The sequence below is a fragment of the Phocoena sinus genome, chromosome 3 (assembly GCF_008692025.1).
Source record: "Phocoena sinus isolate mPhoSin1 chromosome 3, mPhoSin1.pri, whole genome shotgun sequence".
In the NCBI taxonomy this organism is placed as follows: domain Eukaryota; kingdom Metazoa; phylum Chordata; class Mammalia; order Artiodactyla; family Phocoenidae; genus Phocoena; species Phocoena sinus.
This window is the reverse complement of record NC_045765.1, coordinates 7,122,116-7,140,169: the sequence shown is the minus strand read 5'-3', so window position 1 is coordinate 7,140,169 and position 18,054 is coordinate 7,122,116. Positions and strand designations below refer to the sequence as shown.

General features: G+C 52.3%; 1 protein-coding gene across 2 annotated transcripts; it reads right to left on the bottom strand.

Annotated features, from left to right (window-relative positions):
* Positions 1 to 206: 206 nt before the first annotated feature.
* On the bottom strand, positions 207 to 8,176 carry MRPL4 (mitochondrial ribosomal protein L4). Of its 2 annotated transcripts, none has more exons than XM_032628843.1 (9): positions 7,839 to 8,176; positions 7,687 to 7,753; positions 7,450 to 7,600; positions 5,094 to 5,145; positions 3,606 to 3,723; positions 2,704 to 2,810; positions 2,503 to 2,612; positions 2,332 to 2,408; positions 207 to 1,044 (listed from the first exon to the last, which is right to left on the bottom strand). In XM_032628843.1, exons 1-9 carry the CDS (start codon positions 7,893 to 7,895, stop codon positions 899 to 901), a joined length of 885 nt encoding a protein of 294 aa, XP_032484734.1. In that variant the 5' UTR covers positions 7,896 to 8,176; the 3' UTR covers positions 207 to 898. The 2 variants fall into 2 exon arrangements, with proteins under 2 accessions (XP_032484734.1, XP_032484735.1); XM_032628844.1 differs by having other exon boundaries at positions 7,687 to 7,744; positions 7,839 to 8,156.
* Positions 8,177 to 18,054: the final 9,878 nt, after the last annotated feature.

Genomic DNA, 18,054 nt, shown 5'->3' with positions numbered 1-18,054 from the left:
GGATCTTCCCCGACCAGGGCTCGAACCTGTGTCCCCTGCATTGGCTGCCAGATTCCTAACCGCTGCACCATCAAGGAAGCCCCGGGCTGAGTTTAAAGAAACCGACCTCGTTACTTTATAGTCTGTATTGTGATAACTAGCAACAACAACAACTTGTGGGGGGCAAATAACACCAGCAGACTCAAGCATCAGGATACTGGTTTGGTGTTTTAAAAAAATGTTTATTCACTCATTTATTGACCACGTTGATACTGACTCTGTGCTTAGGGAAAATCACTGTGATGAAAGCTCAGGTCTCCACACTGCACCCACTTGGGGAATCAGGTCCACACTTGGACTGAAGGACCATAATAAATGGGACCACAAGCCCCGTCAGGGATGCAAGCGCTCGGTGAAAGTGCTTGGGATTGGGAGGCACCATGAGTGGGTTCCTAGCGATGGCTGGTTCTCTGCGTGCTCCGAGGCTGACTCACCCCAGAAAAGTTGATGGTGGGTCATTTCTATAAACAGTGCCTTGAGGCAGCCGGGTACCCAGCGGTGCCGCGCACCGGGGAAAGAGCCTAACTCGCCAAATGGAATTATTCACAAAACGGCAATGAGCTGTTGTTCTGTTTCTCCTCTTTGATTAAAAAGTAAAATTTATCTTACACAAAAGAGACTTGGGGCAGGAGCTGCCCCAAGCTCCTGTCAGCGGCCCCTTTCCAGTAGTGATGCCTGCTTGACTGCTCTGTGAGTGGCCTCAGCTTCCCACCGGGATGAGGGTTCTGGCCGCCCTCGCAGGGTGAGCGGGAGGCTCCCAAGCCCACCGGGGGCTCGGCCGGGCTCGGAGCAGGCGCACCGCGTGGACAGCGAGCAGGAAGGAGGGTGGCCGATGGGCCCTGGAGGTGCAGCGTGGGGCTCAGGGGAAATCACGGTAGGGCAGGCGGAAGGGGTAGAGGGGCGTGTGGCGCGAGTCGTGCCAGAGCAGCTTCTCCTCCAGCAAGGCGATGGTCGGCAGGGTCAGGACCAGGGTCTGGTGCTTGAGCATGCTGTGCACGTTCAGGCCTGGGGGGGGAGGGGGAGGGGGTGGAGGCACAGTCAGGGCGGGTCCCCCCTGCCCCCAACAGAAACACCAGGGTCTGGTGTAGGGTCCCGAGCCCCGTAGCCTGGGTTCAAACCCTGGCTCAGTCGCTCACCCCCAGCGAGACCCTGGGCAAGAGACTGCCCTTAGCTCGTCAACTTCCAACCGAGAGCATCTTAAGTACCCAACTCCGCCCTGCGCTTGGGCACGGTTCCCACCTCACACCCCAGTGCGGGAGGCTGACGGTAAACAGAGCAGATAAACAAACACAATGTACTGAGGGAGGCCCACGGGGCTGCAGCGAGTGACGAGGGGAAGGAAGGGCAGGGCAGGGCATGCAGGGTCTGTGGTCCTCCGGGGAAGACTTGGGCTTTTACCCTGAGTGACGAGGGAGCCCTGGAGGGTGGTGGGCAGAGGAGGGACAGGACCTGACTCAGGTGCTCAGGCGCCCTCTGGTGGCCGTAGTGGGAGCGGGGGGGGGGGGGGAACGGGAGTGCAGGACAGACTGTGGGGAGGAGTCGGTCAGCTGGAGCCTGGGACCAGGGCACAGGCCACTGTGCCCTAACTGTGCCAGTCCAGACAGATGGTGGGAGCTGGCCCAGGGCAGTGAGAAGCGGTGGGATTCTGGATATGTTTGGAGACAGCACTGACAGGGTGAGCTAACAGACCGGAGTGGAGGGGGACAGTGTGGTTTAGGGCCGGAGCTGCTGGGAGGAAGGTCTCGTGTGCCAGGATGACTAGCAGACCCCACGTGCCGCTGTCCAGGAGGCAGCCGGGCACACAGTCAGGAGACCAGGAGAGAGCCCTGGGGATTAGTCACCACAGCCACTGGTGTGACGTACTCAGGACAGCCCTGATCCTGCATCTCCGAGTGAGGAGCCGGGTGGGGACAGCCCGTGGGCCCTCAAACTCACTCCACGCCTGGCACTGTGGCCCAAGCTTGGACAGATGTGACCTCAGAGTGTTTTTTGTTTTTTGGCTGCACCGTGCAGCTTGTGGGATCTTAGTTCCCGGACCAGGGATTGAACCCGGGCCATGGCAGTGAAAGCATGGAGTCCTAACTACTGGACCACCAGGGAATTCCCCTCAGAAGTTTTCTTTAAGAAACACATCATTCTCCCAATGTTCCATCTGGGCAAACTGAGGGTTGGGTGGGGGAGGGTGGTCACTGCCCAAGGCCACTCTGTGACCAAGTTGCAGACACAGGATTTGAACTGGCCCATGCTGTACTCTCTGGGGGTCTGGGAGACAGAGCGGGGCCCTTTGCTCACCAATAGCAGGGACTAGGTTGAAGGTCTTCAACCCAGAGGCAGCTGCCACAATGTTCTGGGGCATGTCCTCGTGTTCTCTGAAACAGAGGCCAAGAGGTGAGCCCCTGCCGAGGACGGACCGCCCCCCCGTCCCCCTACCACGGCCACCCCTGCTCTGCCCGGCACCCTCACAAGTCCACAAGGAGGACGGAGTCGCCCCAGCGGCGGTAGCGGGCCAGCTCCATCAGGTACTGGGGGTCTGCGGTCGGCAGCTCCAGGGAGTCCACGATGTGCAGGTCGTCCTGGTGGGAGGAAAGGACAGTCTGAGCCCACCCTGCACCCACAGCCCACACCCCAGGACCCCCGTGGCTCCCGGCAGGACTGCTGCTGTACCTGGGCCAGCTTGACGGTCAGCGCCACCTTGAGGCCCTGCACCCGCACTTTCATGGGCAACATGTAGTAGTAGCTCGTGGGGCCCCGGGGGCCATGGGCAGTGCCTCCTGTGGGGGCAGAGGTACGTGACTAGGTGAAGGCCCCAGCTGGGCTTGGAGGTCAGAAATCTGCCCCAGTGGCTGGCACAGGGGAGGTAGGAGGGAGGCTGCCCTCGGCCAGGCAGAACCCCAGCAAAGAGGGCAGGGCCTCAGGTAGGGATGGAGAGGGGAGGTTGCATCAGGCATCACCTGGGACAGGTAACTTCACCTCACTGGGGCTTGGTGTCTTCAGCCGTCAAACCTGGGGTGAGGATGGTCTACTCGTGTGTCCTCCCTCTGCTGGGCGCTGGGAGTGCAGCAGGGAACATGCGGGACAGGATCCCTGCCCCCACGCCATTCATATTCAGCCAGAGACTTGATCCCAGAGGGAACCAGGCAGCACAGGGGGTTGCAGGGGGTGGGGAGACCCAGAGAGGGTCAGGGAGGGCTTCCTGGAGGAGGCATGGCCCAAACACATTGGAAGGATGAGAGGGATTGGCCAGACAAATGGGAGATGACTCTGAGTCAGCTCTGTTTGGTCTTGGAGGGTGTGCAAGGGACAAGGGGGTGCGGTCTGCAGCCACCAGGGCCTGGAAGGCCAAGATGAGGGGCTCAGACTTCACGCAAAGGCCGCAGGAGCTGGGAGGTTTAGGAAGAGCCCTCTGGGTGCTGTGTGAAGTGTGGGCCAGGAGAGGTGAGATGGGAAGTGGGGCAAAAGGGGCTGTGGCCATGGCCTGATGAGAGGCCAAGGCCAGAGCTGCAGGGAAATGGGGCGAAGTGGATGGAGTCTCCAACCTCTGACCGCACGTGGGCAGACCTGCTTACCTCCTCGCCAGATTGGGGAGCGGATGCTGCCATGCCTGGCACGCCCACTGCCTTTCTGTGGCCAGGGCTTCCGGCCACCGCCCCGCACCTCGGCCCTGGTCTTGGTCTTGGCATAGCTCTGTGGGCGCAGAGTGAGGAAAGAGTCAGGTTCACAAGGGAGGTGCCGTTGCAGATGAAAGGTGCTGGGCCCAGGAACACAGCAGTGAGCTGGGCGGACTGGCCTGCCGCTGGGGAGCCGGACAGGAGACACAGAGACTGGGGCTCCATCGGGACAAGCACGGAGTGCTTTGGGAGGGAGAGAGGGAGGGAGAGATAAATCAAGAGTTCCCTCCTGCACTCCAGAACGTCAGCCTCAGAGAGGCAGGGGCTCTGCTGCCTGACACACAGTATGTACTTAGTATTTTTTGAATGATTTCCATGTAGTTGTAACTAAAAGGAAGCTGGGGGAATTCCCTGGCTGTCCAGTGGTTAGGACTCTGAGCTTCCACTGCACGGCACAGGGGTTCGATCCCTTGATCCCTGGTCAGCGAACTAAGATCCCGCAAGCCACGTGGCCATAAATAAATAAGTAAAATTAAATAAAAAAATAAAAGGAGGGCTTCCCTGGTGGCACAGTGGTCGAGAGTCTGCCTGCCGATGCAGGGGACACGGGTTCGTGCCCCGATCTGGGAAGATCCCACATGCCGCGGAGCGGCTGGGCCCGTGAGCCATGGCCGCTGAGCCTGCGCGTCTGGAGCCTGTGCTCCGCAACGGGAGAGGCCACAACAGTGAGAGGCCCGCGTACCGCAAAAAAATAATAATAATAAAAATAAATCAATAAATAAAAGGAAGGTGGGGCATGGAGAAAGACGCGGGGGTTAGGGAGAATCAGGGAGAGGTGTGGGTTAGAGGATCATGCAAGGCTTCCAATGCCAGGCTGATGACTTCATTTCCAGGGCCACGGCGAGCCAGGGAGGACTCGGGAGGACTCGCCAGACTTGAGGTGGGCGGATGGAAGGCGGGGACTCTGATAACAGCATCATCAGCGCTCTTGGTGTAAGATCCAAACACCTCACGTTGCCCCTGTTGACCTCCATGGCCACACTGGGCCCCTTCTGATCCCTGCCACAGAGGCTTTGCCTGTGTTGCCCCGACGCCCTCCACCCCAGCCCCACTGCCCGCTTCACCTGGTTAGCGCCTGTCACACACCTGAGGTTAAACGCCCCTTTCTTTGAGACAACTTCCCTAATTATACATTTACAGGCATGACTGCTTGATTCATGTTCTCCTCACCAGCTAGACTGGGAGCTTCAAAAGGACAGGGACCTTGCCTGTCTTGTCCCCCAGCACAATGCCCAGGGCACAGCGGCAGTTCACAAAATGCCTGGCAAATGGCCCATCGGTGAATGGGTCAGGAGAGAGAAGATGGGGCCTGAGCCCCACAGTCCAGAGAAGACACAGCAGGGGCATCCTCTGCCCTCCCACCCCCGCCCCACTCAGGGCACTCACAATTCTCTTGAAGTTCTTCTGCCAGATTGCAACCTGGTGCAGGATATCCAGCCTGTGGAGGAAGGAGACACGACAGGCCCACTTCCACTTAAAACCCTCTCCGCCCGACTAGATGAAAACTCCAGGGCTTCCCTGGTGGCACAGTGGTTGGGAGTCCGCCTGCTGATGCAGGGGACACGGGTTCGTGCCCCGGTCCAGGAGGATCCCACATGCCGCGGAGCGGCTGGGCCCGTGAGCCATGGCCGCTGAGCCTGCACATCTGGAGCCTGTGCTCCGCAACGGGAGAGGCCACAACAGTGAGAGGCCCGTGTACCGCAAAACAAACAAACAAACAACAACAACAAAAACTCCGGCTCGTCCCCATCCACTTCCAGGGCCCTGTGTGACCTGCCCCGGTCCCTCTCTGAGCCCATCTTGCACCACCTCCAGCTCCACTCTGTGTCCGTTCTATGGAGTCCAGCCTCCAAGCCTCTGCACTTGCCGTTCCCCCTGCCTGAAATGCTCTTCCCCTGGCTGGTTCCTTTTCTGCCTACCAGTCTTAGCCCAAATGGTATCTCCAGGAGGAGTCCCCTTGCTAAAGAGGACTTTACCTTACTCCTTTCCTACCATTACGACTTCCTTACTGCCACTTCTTTACAGACTGGTTTGCCTCTCTACCCCTGTGCTGTTCCATACAGTAGACACTGGCCACATGTGTCTGGCCACCCGAGAGGTGGCCAGTGCCACATGGTGAAACGACAAGATTTTAGATTTATCAGGTTAAACAAAATATATTATTGAAATCAATCTCATTTGTTTCTATTTGAAAGAAAACTTGGCTACTGGAAGAATTTAAGTTACATGCGTGGCTCGCATTGGACAGTGCTACCAGGCTGGTTTGCCAGGGGTTGGCAAACTATGGCCAGTAAGGCCAAATTTGGCCTGCTGCCTGTTCTTGTAAATATGTTTTACTGGAACACAGCCACGCTCATTCACTTACACACTGCCTATGGATACTTTTGTACTACATCAACAAAGATGAGGAGTTGCCATGGAGACGTTACAGCCTGCAAAGCCAAAAACATTTACTCTCTGGCTCTTTACAGAAAAAGTTTGTTGATCCCGGCTTAGACTGGGAGCAACATCAGCAACCTCGGTGCTCATTTACTGCTGTATCCCTGACACCTAGAATGGAATCCGGCACATAGTAAGTGCTTCATAAGTATTTACAGAATAAACAAAATATGTCGTTTTTATCACCCTCTAGCAGACTGGGACTCTGTAAAGACAGAGAGCAAACCATACAAATAAGTAACAGTAATAGATTAATAGCACTTATGTGCCAGACACATACACGTAAGAGACATCACACACCTTGGCAAGCGAAAACTTGGTCCTGGGAGTTGGCCCATATAGGGTTGAGATCTGGCTCTAAAGTTTATAAGCTGTGTGACCTTGGGCAAATTTCTTAACTTGTCTGTGCTCAGTTTCCTTACCTACGAAGTAAGAATAATAGAATCCATTCCTAGGGTTGCTATGAGGATCTAGTTAACTAAACTGCAAGTAGGGTGACTTCCCTGGTGGTCCAGTGGCTAAGACTCTGCGATCCCAATGCAGGGGGCCCAGGTTTGATCCCTGGTCAGGGAACTAGATCTCACATGCCACAACTAAAAAGGTTCCGCATGCCGCAACTAAGGATCCTGCATGCTGCAACAAAAATCCCCCACGCGGCAACCAAGATCCTGCGTGCGGCAACTAAGACCCGACACAGCTAAATAAATATATATTTTTAAAATGCAAATATGCTCCCCCCCCAACAAAAAAAGGGAATGCCCTGGCAGTCCAGTGGGTAGGACTCTGTGTTTTCACTGCTGAGGGCTGAGGTTCAATCCCTGGTTGGGGAACTAAGATCCTGCAAGCCACGTGGCCAAAAATAAAATAAAATAAAATACAAATAGACTGTCCCAGGCACACAGTAAGGACTTAACCACTATTAGTGCTCATTTTTGCAAAAACCAATAACAGCAACAATAACCAACATTTCTACAGACCATATTATGGACTAGAATGATCTCATTTAATCGTTTGAGGTTTGACAGAATAGAGACACTGAAGCACAAGGGGGAAGGCAGGATTTGAATCCAGTCACTCGGGTTCCAGAGCTCTGCGTCCCTAACCCTCAGAGGATGTTACCTCTCAGCCCTCACCTTCACACAACTCTACAGCAAGAAAAACCATCATTCTCTCTCTTTTTTTTTTCTTATCACTCTCTTCTAACAGGTGGAGAAACTGAGGCTCGAGTCCAGGTCATCCCGATTCCTAAATCCCCGCTCCTCGTCCCTCTGCCACCCAGTTTACCATTTCGGCTCCCACTTACCTGGGCGTCGCGGAGAAAACGTCTGGGTGCAGCTCGGTCAGACCCAAGCGCTCCTGCTCGTAGCCCCGCAGGGACTCGACCCAGGCCTGCACGGGACGCCGGTGCGCGAGTACCGGGAGCTCGCACCTGCGCAGCACGGGCACCTGAGGACCTGGAGCGATTGGGAGGTCAAGGGTCAGGAGCAAGGGTCAGAGTTTCCGGTTGCCTTCCCTCCTAGGGCAACCCCAGCAACCTCACCCGCGCTCGCCACCGGTTCTGGTTTCACCGCCGGCTGCACTGCCTCTTCTGCCAGCGCCTTTAGGCCCTGTAAACGGTAAGCAAGACTGAGAGACGATCCCCAGACCCTCCAACCTTTGTCCTCCGACCCCGCCTTCAGTCCCCGGCCTCACCCGGCAGCCCTTGGGCCGAAGCCAGGCCCGCGCCCCTGCCCGGACTAGCTGCAGCATTGTAGCGCAGCTCCCCACGCTTAGAGAGGTCAAGGCTTCCTCTGCTGGACTCTCTCGACGCCTCGCGATGACGTCACGCCCGCGACGCCGCCGGCCGGGCTTGTATTCGGCGTTAGAAAGCTGGGCGAGCAAGAGCAAAGACGACGGGGACCGCTAACGCCTGTCCCTACCTCCGCCCCAAGACTAACCCCAGACGCTAATTTTCACCGCTGGCCTAAAGAACCCTCTGCAACACCTGGGAGCGCGACCCGACAGCGAGAAACCCCGCCCCCTCTTCGGTCCCGCCCCCAAAGAGCCGGTGCGGTAATCCAGCCAATGAAACCTCCCTGCTCAAAGGGCGCGCTCCTCGTTCAGCCAATGAGCTCGTTCAGTCTGGAAAAGTGGCTGGGCGGTGCTAGGGCGGGCACCTAAGGGAATATGGCCAATAACTGTTAGGCTTTTCTTTTTATTTATTTATTTTTGTCGGCCACGTCCTCAGGGCCCGCCCGCTTTGGGCCTCCAAGACCGTAGCGGTTGGTTTCTCCAGAAACGTGGTTTTGTTTGCTTGTTTAAATGCAGGGCGTTATCTCTCACAGAAAGCCCTCAGGGTAGGGCCTGGCGGATCGTGCTTCTCTTAGGTTCCCCCGGGGCACGTCCCCCTCAAATGCGTCAGGTTAGGAGATGTGTCTCCCCCCATCACCTAGGCCAAAGGTCCTGTCGCATCTCAGACTGCCAGGACTCTCCGAGAGCAAACTGGGGAGTCCACAGATCCTGCGTTGCCTCCCTCATCCACTCACCAACAGAAATCCAAACGCTCATTTTGTAGGTTCTTTGCCACGTTCCTCGTCAGGCCTCCAGGCGGCGCCACGAGCCCATAGCAGCCTGCCCGGGAGGGCCAGACCTGAGCCCTTGATTACCAGTGAGAAATGGACCGAGTTTAGCCGCCGAGAACGGTGGTCTGGGAGCCAACCTCAGTGTCCTCATCTGGAAAATGGGGAGGTGTGAGATTCGATGAAATGATGGAGGCAAAGCATGCGTAGCTTTATTATTATTACTATTATTTTGAAGGTGAGTTTTATCATCAAAGCAAGACAAGAACCAAGGTAGGGGACTTCCCTGGTGGTCCAGTGGTTAGGAATCCGCCTTCCAATGCAGGGGACGGGAGTTCGATCCCTGGTGGGGGGAACTAAGATCCCACTTGCTGTGGTGCAAGTAAGCCCGGGTGCTGCAACTGGAAAGAAGACTGCATGCTGCAACGAAGAGCCTGCGTGCCACAACTAAGACCCAATGCAGGGCTTCCCTGGTGGCGCAGTGGTTGAGAGCCCGCCTACCGATGCAGGGGACACGGGTTCGTGCCCCGGTCCGGGAGGATCCCACATGCCGCGGAGCGGCTGGGCCCGTGAGCCATGGCCGCTGGGCCTGCGCGTCTGGAGCCTGTGCTCCGCAGCGGGAGGGGCCACAACAGTGAGAGGCCCACGTACCGCAAAAAAAAAAAAAAAAAAAAAGACCCAATGCAGCCAAATAAAAATAAACAATAAAAGGTCAAAAAGGAAAAAAAAAAAAGCCAAGGTAGGGATGGGGGTGGACCGTGGAAGACTTGAAGGCTTTTGTTTTGTGTTTTTGCATCTGATGTATAACATATGGATATTTTTGTGAAGTATTAATGAAAACTTATAATGTGTTTCATTGTGCATTCTATCCTTGCAAGAACTGTGGATGTGTGTTTCAAACTCCACACACTTTGCAATTTTAAAAGGTCTTTTAATTTTGTACAATTTTGTTTATTCATCTTATGTTTGCATAAGTAATTCACACACCTCGTAAAGAAAAGTCCAAAAACTACAAAAAGAAAACTAGAGTGAAAAGTCTGTCTCCACCCTCTGTTCCCTGCCCTGCCCCCACCCACCTCTTTCCCTTCCCAGAAGCCACCACCACAACCAGCTGTGTGTCTTCTCCCAGAACCAGTTTATTATTTTACAGACAGATTTACATGTCTGTCCTGTGCAAGAGAATTTAGATTTTATGTGGTGAAAGATGGAACAGCACTTAGCTGCTTAATGATTTGTTGGGCACCTACTGTGTACTGCTGGGGTAAATCCGCAGACACGCTTGAGATACTCACAGCCCAGTGCAGAAGGTTGAAAGATCAGAATGGGGGAGGGGAGGTCTACAGGGTCTGTGGGAGCACAGGGGAAGAACTGCTAATCTGTGGCGGCGGGGGTCTCAGAGGCAACTTTTCTGAAGCTGCAACCGGAGAGCTAAGGCTTGAGGGTCCATCAGGAGTTTGTCCAAAGGAAAAAATGTGATCCAGGCTGAGGAAACAGCAGTTGCAAAAGCCAGAAGTGGGGACTGGGGGAAGGGGTGGCTGGACTTTCCTGATGGCCACAAGCTTAGTTCATTGACTCAGTCATTTATGTTGAACCCACCTCAGGGCCTTTAGTACTGTTGTTCCTTCTGCCTGGATCATACTTTTCCCAGAGCTACACATGGCTTGATCCCTCACCTCCAATTCTTTGCTCAAATGTCACCTCCTCCGAGAAGCCTGTCCTGACCACCCTATTTCAAATTGCAATCCCCACCCTTGGCCCTTCTGACTGCCTTATCCCACCCTATTTTTTCCCATCAGTACTTATCTTTTAACATCCTATATAATTTCCTGGGGGTTTTTTTAAGGATCTTTATCTTTTAAAAAATATTTGTTTATTTATTTATTTGGATGCATCGGGTCTTGGTTGTGGCGTGTGGGCTTCTCTAGTTGTGGCACTCGAGCTTCTCTCTAGTTGTGGCGCGTGGGCTCTAGAGCGTGGGGTCTCAGTAGTTGCGGCATGCGGGCTTAGTTGCCCCGCGGCATTTGGGCTCTTAGTTCCCCGACCGGGGATCCAAGGCAGGCGTTGGAAGGCAGATTCTTAACCACTGGACCACCAGGGAAGTCCCTCCTGGGGTTTTTTTTAATGCTTTTTGTCTGTCTCCCCTACTAGAGGAGAAATTTTGCCTCCCCCTCTTGGCAGAAATTTTGCTCTGTCTTGTTCCCTGCAGCCAGCATAGTGCCTGTAACACAGTGGGCGCTCAATACATGTTTCTTGAGTGAATTCCTTTGTTCATCATCCTAATGCAGGGGTATTACCAGAAACAGAGCCCCCCTCTCTGTCTCTTGGGTCTCAAGATCTGTAACCCCCTGAGGTCACAGGTACATAAGGTACCCAATGAATGATTATTTACCCAATGGCACTGGAGTCACATAGACAGGTTCAGATCCAGGGGCTGCTGCTAATTGGTTGGGTGTCCCTGGGCCAGTGGTTAGCACTTTCAGAGTTTGGCCCTAATTGGTAGGTGGGACACACACAAACTCTCCCCTACTGAGCTGTGTGGAGGATGAGTTCTCTTTCCTTCCATCCTCAGTTCCCACAGTGTTTTCCCCCACCCCCACAAAGGGAGCCTGTAAATACTTGAGTCAGATCCGTCCCTTCTCTGCTCAGAACCCTCCATGCCTCCTACAGCAAAAGCCAAAGTCCTTAGAAAAAAAGCCGAAATCCTCACTGCAGCCCACAGTGCCCTGCAGGACCTGTCCTCACTTCCTCTCACTGTCCCCCTCTATCTCCCTGTGGTTTCCGCCATACTGGTCTTCTCACCAGAACCTGTCAATCTCACACCAGCCTCAGGGCCTTTGCACTGGCTGTCCCTTGTACGTGGACCACTCTCCCCTAAATATCTGCATGGTTCACTCCCTCATCTCCTTCAGGTCTTTACTCAAATGTCACCTTCTCAGGTGACACTGGGTCTAAAAATCACAGTCCTTTCCTACCCCACATATCTAATCTGCCTTCTCAGTATCATTGTTTCCAGAACTCACACCACATTCTAAGAGATGACATCATGTTCTTATTTATCCTGCTTCTTGTCTGTCTCCTCCACTAGAACATCAGCTCCTGGAGGATAGAGGTCTTTGTTTCTTTCACTGCTGGGCCCCCATGCTAAGAAGGAGAAGGGTGCCAGGCACCCAGAAGGTTCTCAATACATAGTAATTGAACAAATGGAATGTAGAGAAAGCAGTTTGCACACGGTTCCCCCACTGGTGTTATTGATTGTGAGCCTTAATGAAAGGGAGGTAATGACCTCGAGACCTTCACACTGCGAGGCTCAAAGTTTGACCGTTTTGGCCCAAGCCTGGGTGGAGTCAAAGGTCGAGGTGTCCAGCCCATTCCTGTGGATCAAAGGCTCAGTTGTAGGTGACCTCTGTCCCCAATGGGCCAGCATCAGCCTTGCAGCCCAGAGAGGGTCTTTGCTGGCCACGGGCATGATAGCAATTTAGGGAGCATATATTGGAAGCTGGAGGGCCCCTCAACACCTGGCCATTCCTAGCCCCCCATCACTGTGCCAGGGTTTTCACAAAGGCCAGAGTCAAGGCTGGAATATTGGGGGGCAACCTTCAGATAGAAGATGCAGGGTATGAGTGCAGGATTGATAGGGGGGCGGTCTGACCTCTTTGGGGGAGCTGTTTAAAGTACATCCCCATCAACTCCCAAAACATCTGCTGTGTGTTTGTTTGCAACTCAGTTTGTGGGTAACTGCTAAGCGTGTGAGGAGGAGGAGGGATCCCCATTGAGGCATTCTCCCCCAACCCCTAGGGACGGGCCTGATTTGCGTAGATGTTTCCATTCCCTTCAGTTCAGCATCAAAGCAGGTGCGTGGAGCAGAAAAAAAGGCGCAGGGACAGCCCCCTGGGTTTTGGCAGAGACTCAGACCCCCTCAGGGCTTGAACCCCTGGGTAGGGCACATGGGCTGTCTGGGCCTCAGTTTCCCCCTCTGTAAAATGGGGGTATAATCATCCCTTCCTCATGTTTTGTGTCAGCCTTGCACCTGTGTACACTCAGGTCACCCATTCCCTGCTCTGTCCCTGCCCCATGGCTAAGGGCTGACCCCTACACAGGATAGCCCCCTTGTCCCCTGCCATCTGTGCCCAGATTTAGCCAAAGGCAGGCACTGAGGGTAGATTGGAGGGTGAGAAGATGGGAGAAGCCAGGGTAGTTCCCCTCATCTGCTTCTGACAGCATCTCCCACTGGACACGGCCTCCCTATTTGTTAATTTGCAAGTTATCTCACCCCCACCATGCTTTGGTTTCTCATCTAGGTCACCAACCCCTGTATTAAAGCCCCTCTGTTTGAGATATGTCTGTTTTCCTAAGTGGACTTTTACTGATGTAAGGCAGTTGTGAGGGGTTTCTGTTTAAGATACAATTTAAAACAAATAAAGTCTCCCCTTTTCAGTGTACAGTTCCACAAGTTTACACACACATATACAGTCATATAAACGCCGCCACCATCAAGATATAGAGTTGTTCCATCACCAAAAAATTCCCCCACGCCTTTTTGTAGTCAACTCCTCCCTCCACCCTCAGGCCCTACGAGTCATTGGTTGCTCACTGTCCCTACAGTTTGCCTTTTCTAGAATGGCATAGAAATGGACTCATATAGTATATAGTCTTCTGTGTCTGCCTTCTTTCCCTCATCATAATACATGTGAGATTCATCCATGTTGTTCTATATCGCTTGTTCCTTTCAGAACTCGAGGTTTCAAATATTATATGCCTGAGTGGTCTTCCATGTGAAGATAAACTGCAGTGTGTCTATTCATCCCTTAGTTAAAGGAGCTGTTGTGAGCTTTTGATGGGTTTGCAAAGAGCTTAGGACAGTAACTGGCACATGATATATGGGTCAGCTGTTATTATTATGCTGGAGGGGGGCTGAAGTGGGCCTTTGGGATTCCCCTCTCCCCTAACTATGTACGTCTGCCTCATCTGGAAGAGACAGCCCACCCTTCCCAGGCTCAATGGGCTAAAACTGCATCTGGTGCAGACATGGCAGGGACTGGCCTCCACCGGCAGCCTCCCCACCCCATTCCTGAGCTGAAAGTGGACCTCAAGCCCATGGATGGACGAAACAAGGCCGCTGCAGCTCCGCTGCCTGCCAAGATCAGCATCTGGAAAGCTTCTCTGCAGCTGGGCCCCTCCCCCAGCCCTGGGGTGATGTTGAGAAAGTTGGGACCTGTCTCAGACACTTCTCCTTGTGCAGTTCCTCCTGCCAAAACCTGAGAGCTGGGGATGGGGGGAGAGTGGAGGCCCAGAGCGGATGGAGGACAGTCCCAGACCTCATCAACTGGGGGGAGTTCACAAAGTTTGGGGTGGGGTGGGATCAGAGGTCAGAGGGTTTCCTTCACCTCTGGACTACAGAGAAGAACATTCTGCATGTCACCAGTGACCGACGTGGTCCTCAGTGATAACCACCGCCCTTCTATTCCAAATCAATGGGGGAGGAATGGGGACGGGCAGGAATGGGTCTGGGACTTGGGATGAAAAAGAGGACAGAGAGCTCTAGTTCAAATCCTACCACGACTGTGTGCCTCACTTTCCTCATCTTTAAAATGGGGTGAGGAAAAGGCAAAACTATGGGGACAGAAAAAGATCAATGACTGCCGATGATTAAGGACGGGTCGGGGCGGTAATGGATAGGCAGAGCACAGAGGCTTTCTGGGCCAGCGAAGCTATTCTGTATGATACTATTGATATAATGGTAGATATGTGTCATTATACATTTGTCCAAACCCACAGACTGTACAACACCAAGAGTGAACCCTCATGTAAGCCATGGACTTGGGGTGATATCAACGTGTCCGTGTAGGTTCAGCAATAGTAACAAATGTGGGCTTCCCGGGTGGCGCACTGGTTAAGAATCCGCCTGCCAATGAAGGGGACATGGGTTCGAGCCCTGGTCTGGGAAGATCCCACGTGCCGCGGAGCAACTAAGCCCGAGCGCCACAACCACTGAAGCCTGCGCGCCTAGAGCCCGTGCTCCGCAACAAGAGAAGCCACGACAATGAGAAGCCCGCGCACTGCAAAGAAGAGTGGCCCCCGCTCACTGCAACTAGAGAAAGCCCGCGTGCAGCAACGAAGACCCAATGCAGCCAATAAGTAAATAAAGAAATAAATATATTTAAAAAAACGAAAGTAACAAATGTGCCACTCTGGTAGGGGCTGTTGATGGTGGGGAGGCTATGTGTGTGTGGGGCAAGGGAGATATGTGACATCTCTGTACTTTCTGCTCAATTTTGTTTTTGGGTTTTTTTTTTGTTTGTTTGCTTTTCTTTTCTTTTTCGTTTTCTTTCTTTGGCCATGCCACGCGGCATGCAGGATCTTAGTTCCCCGACCAGGGATTGAACCTGTGCCCCCTGCAGTGGAAGCATGGGATCCTAACCACTGGACCAGCAGGGAATTAGCTCTGCTCAGTTTTGCTGTCATCCTGAAACGGTTCTAAAAAATAAAGTCTATTTAAAAAAATGGGATGATGATGATAGTCATAATACCCACCTCCTAGGGTTGGAGGATTCACAGAGCCGCACCCAGCACAGTCTGTCCGTGTGAGTGTAAGCCACTATTGTCAGTGGCCCTATAATTAGTGGAGGCTGCTCCAAGCCTCTTCCTTTTCTTCTTTTTCCCCTGCTTGGGAGCTCCCCAAGGCAAGGGCCCCATTTCCTTCCTCTTCTGCTGTTCTCTTACTCAGGGATCCCCCCTAGGGAGGGTTCACCTTTCCCCTTTGACCCCCTGGACCATCAGGGCGTCTATGCCAGTGTTTCCCAATTCTCTAGCCTCTTCCCTCAGCTGACCCAGTGGAGACGTCATGTTACCCCAGAAGTGGGAGGTGAGGGGGGGAGGCAGAAGTAGCTTGCTGGTGTATCTGTGTATCCCTGGGGACATCACCTTTGTCTAGGAGCCATGGTCCCCCTAACAGACGGCCGGATATGTCTGCAGCCTTGACAGTACCCCCCCCCACCCACAGGTCCCTGAGGGGATAGCAAACTGCTGAGCCAGCCAAGGCAAGCTGGGGGGGGGGTGTTGCACTTCCTCCCCAGCTCTCAGATCCTCACAGAGGGCTTAGATTTCCGCTCTGATAGCTCTCTGGCGAGGAGAGGACCCAGTTTTTTTAGTACTTTGTCCTCTGTGGGTTGAACACCTGGTTTCTAGAGGTTGTACAGCTGCACTTCATTTGGGCAGAGGATTCGGTAAGGTTGTGCTATGGTCTGAGTGGACCCCAAGATCTGGCCCGGAGCTGAGTGGACACTGAAATCTGGCTCAGGAAAAGGAGTGAATTCACTCTCTGGCTTTTCTTATCTTCCCATCAAAGCCCTGCTACCCTGTGTTAGAACGGTCTGGTTTCTTCGGTCTCCTCCAACGGACTGTCAGTTTTGGTTGGCAGAAACCAAGGAGGTATCACCAGAGCTGGCACAGAGCATTCTATGTTGCATTATATAAATATATATGCTGTCTACCTGTATGTAACATTAATATATTGATTCTTAATATTCATTTCCTTATTCATAACTTAAATATGTTTATCCTTTTTTTTTTTTTTTTTTTTTTTACACCCACGGTACGTGGGCCTCTCACTGTTGTGGCCTCTCCCGTTGCGGAGCACAGGCTCCGGACGCGCAGGCTCAGCGGCCATTGGCTCACGGGCCCAGCCGCTCCGCGGCATGTGGGATCCTCCCGGACCGGGGCACGAACCCGTGTCCCCTGCATCGGCAGGCGGACTCTCAACCACTGCACCACCAGGGAAGCCCCCAATATGTTTACTCTTAATACAAATTTATTTCATAGCGACACGTTGAATAATAGCATAGATGTTTATTAGCAATGTTATTGGTTATTTATATTATTGATACTATTTGTTATTATTATTATTACAGGAACAATTTTACATTAGAAGTCTGGTGATTTGTTACCTTCAATTTGATTTTTCATGTCTTTGTAAATTTTTTGAATTGGTAATATGAGCTAAAAATTTCAAACAGTCCCCCCCCGCTACCCCCAGGGTACACCATGAAAAGTCTGGTCCCCTCTCACCTGTTCCCCTGCCGCCCCCACTGTCCCCCTCCCTGGGGGTAACCGCTGTGACGGTGTCTTGTGCCCTTCTCCTGGAGACGGCCTGTAGGTCCACAGGCAAATGTGTGTGTATTTATACAGCCCTTATAAATATACCCAGAAATGCAGGCAGGCAAGCAAGCAACTGGTTTACATTGCGCTTTTTTCATCTTAACATGTTGAACACAGTTTCGTATCAAGACTACTCCAATTTTACTTTTTAATAGGCATAAACGGATCAACTTTAATTTCCTTTTCCAAAGTTTTGCTGTTCAGCACTGCCTATGGAGTGTAATATGCATACAAAAGAGTGTGCTGAACTTCTCCCTTTTTTTGAAATGGGTTGCATTGTCTGGGATTTAAGCATCCACAATTTTTTTTTTAAATTTTCAGCTTTTCTGAGGTATCCCTGACATGTAAAATTGTAAGATACTTAAAGTGTACATCCAGGTGATTGGATATATGTATACATTGTGAAAGGAGTCCCCCCCCATCTAGTTAATGAACACATCCTTCACCTCACATATTTATCTTTTTATTGTGGATGTGAGAGCATTTAAGTTCTACTCTCTCAGAAGTTCCAATTGTTTGATACAGTATTACCAACTGTAGTCACCATGCTGTAAATTAGATCCCCAGACCTTATTATAACTGAAAGTTTGCACCCTTTTACTAATCTCTCCCTATTTCCCCACCCACCACAGCCCCAGCAACCACTTTTCCTACTCTCTGTTTCTGTAAGTTTGACTTTTTCTTTTTTAATTCCACATAAAAGTGATACCATGTGGTATTTGTTTTTCTCTGTCTGGCTCTTTTCACTTAGCATAAGGCCCTCAGGTTTCATCCATGTTGTTGAAAATGACAGGACTTCCTTTCTCATGGCTGAAAAATATTTCATTGTGTGTGTGTGTATATGTGTATATATATATATATATATAATCTCACATCTTCATCCATTTATCTGTTGACAGACACTTAGGTTCCATACCTTGGCTATTGTGAATAATGCTGCAATGAACATGGCAGTGCAGATACACTTTTTTGTCATTTTGCTTTTCAACACTCTTCACTGAAGTATCATATACATATAGGGAATTCCCTGGTGGTCCAGTGGTTAGGACTCCACGCTTTCACTGCTGAGGGCTCAGGTTCAATCCCTGGTTTGGGAACTAAGATCCCACAAGCCACGTGGTGCCGCAAAAAAAAAAAAAAAAAAAAAAAGATAGAAGATAGATAATACCCTCTCCCTCCTTTTTCTTGCACTGTCT

Bases quoted from the DNA above. Each gene is read 5' to 3' on its own strand.
- MRPL4 (XM_032628843.1), bottom strand. From the start codon at position 7,895: ATGCTGCAGCTAGTCCGGGCAGGGGCGCGGGCCTGGCTTCGGCCCAAG. The intron at 7,601-7,686 runs GTGAGGTTGCTG...CAATCGCTCCAG, and splicing joins AGAACCGGTGGCGAGCGCGG to GTCCTCAGGTGCCCGTGCTG. The intron at 2,811-3,605 runs GTAAGCAGGTCT...CTGCCCCCACAG, and splicing joins CTCCCCAATCTGGCGAGGAG to GAGGCACTGCCCATGGCCCC.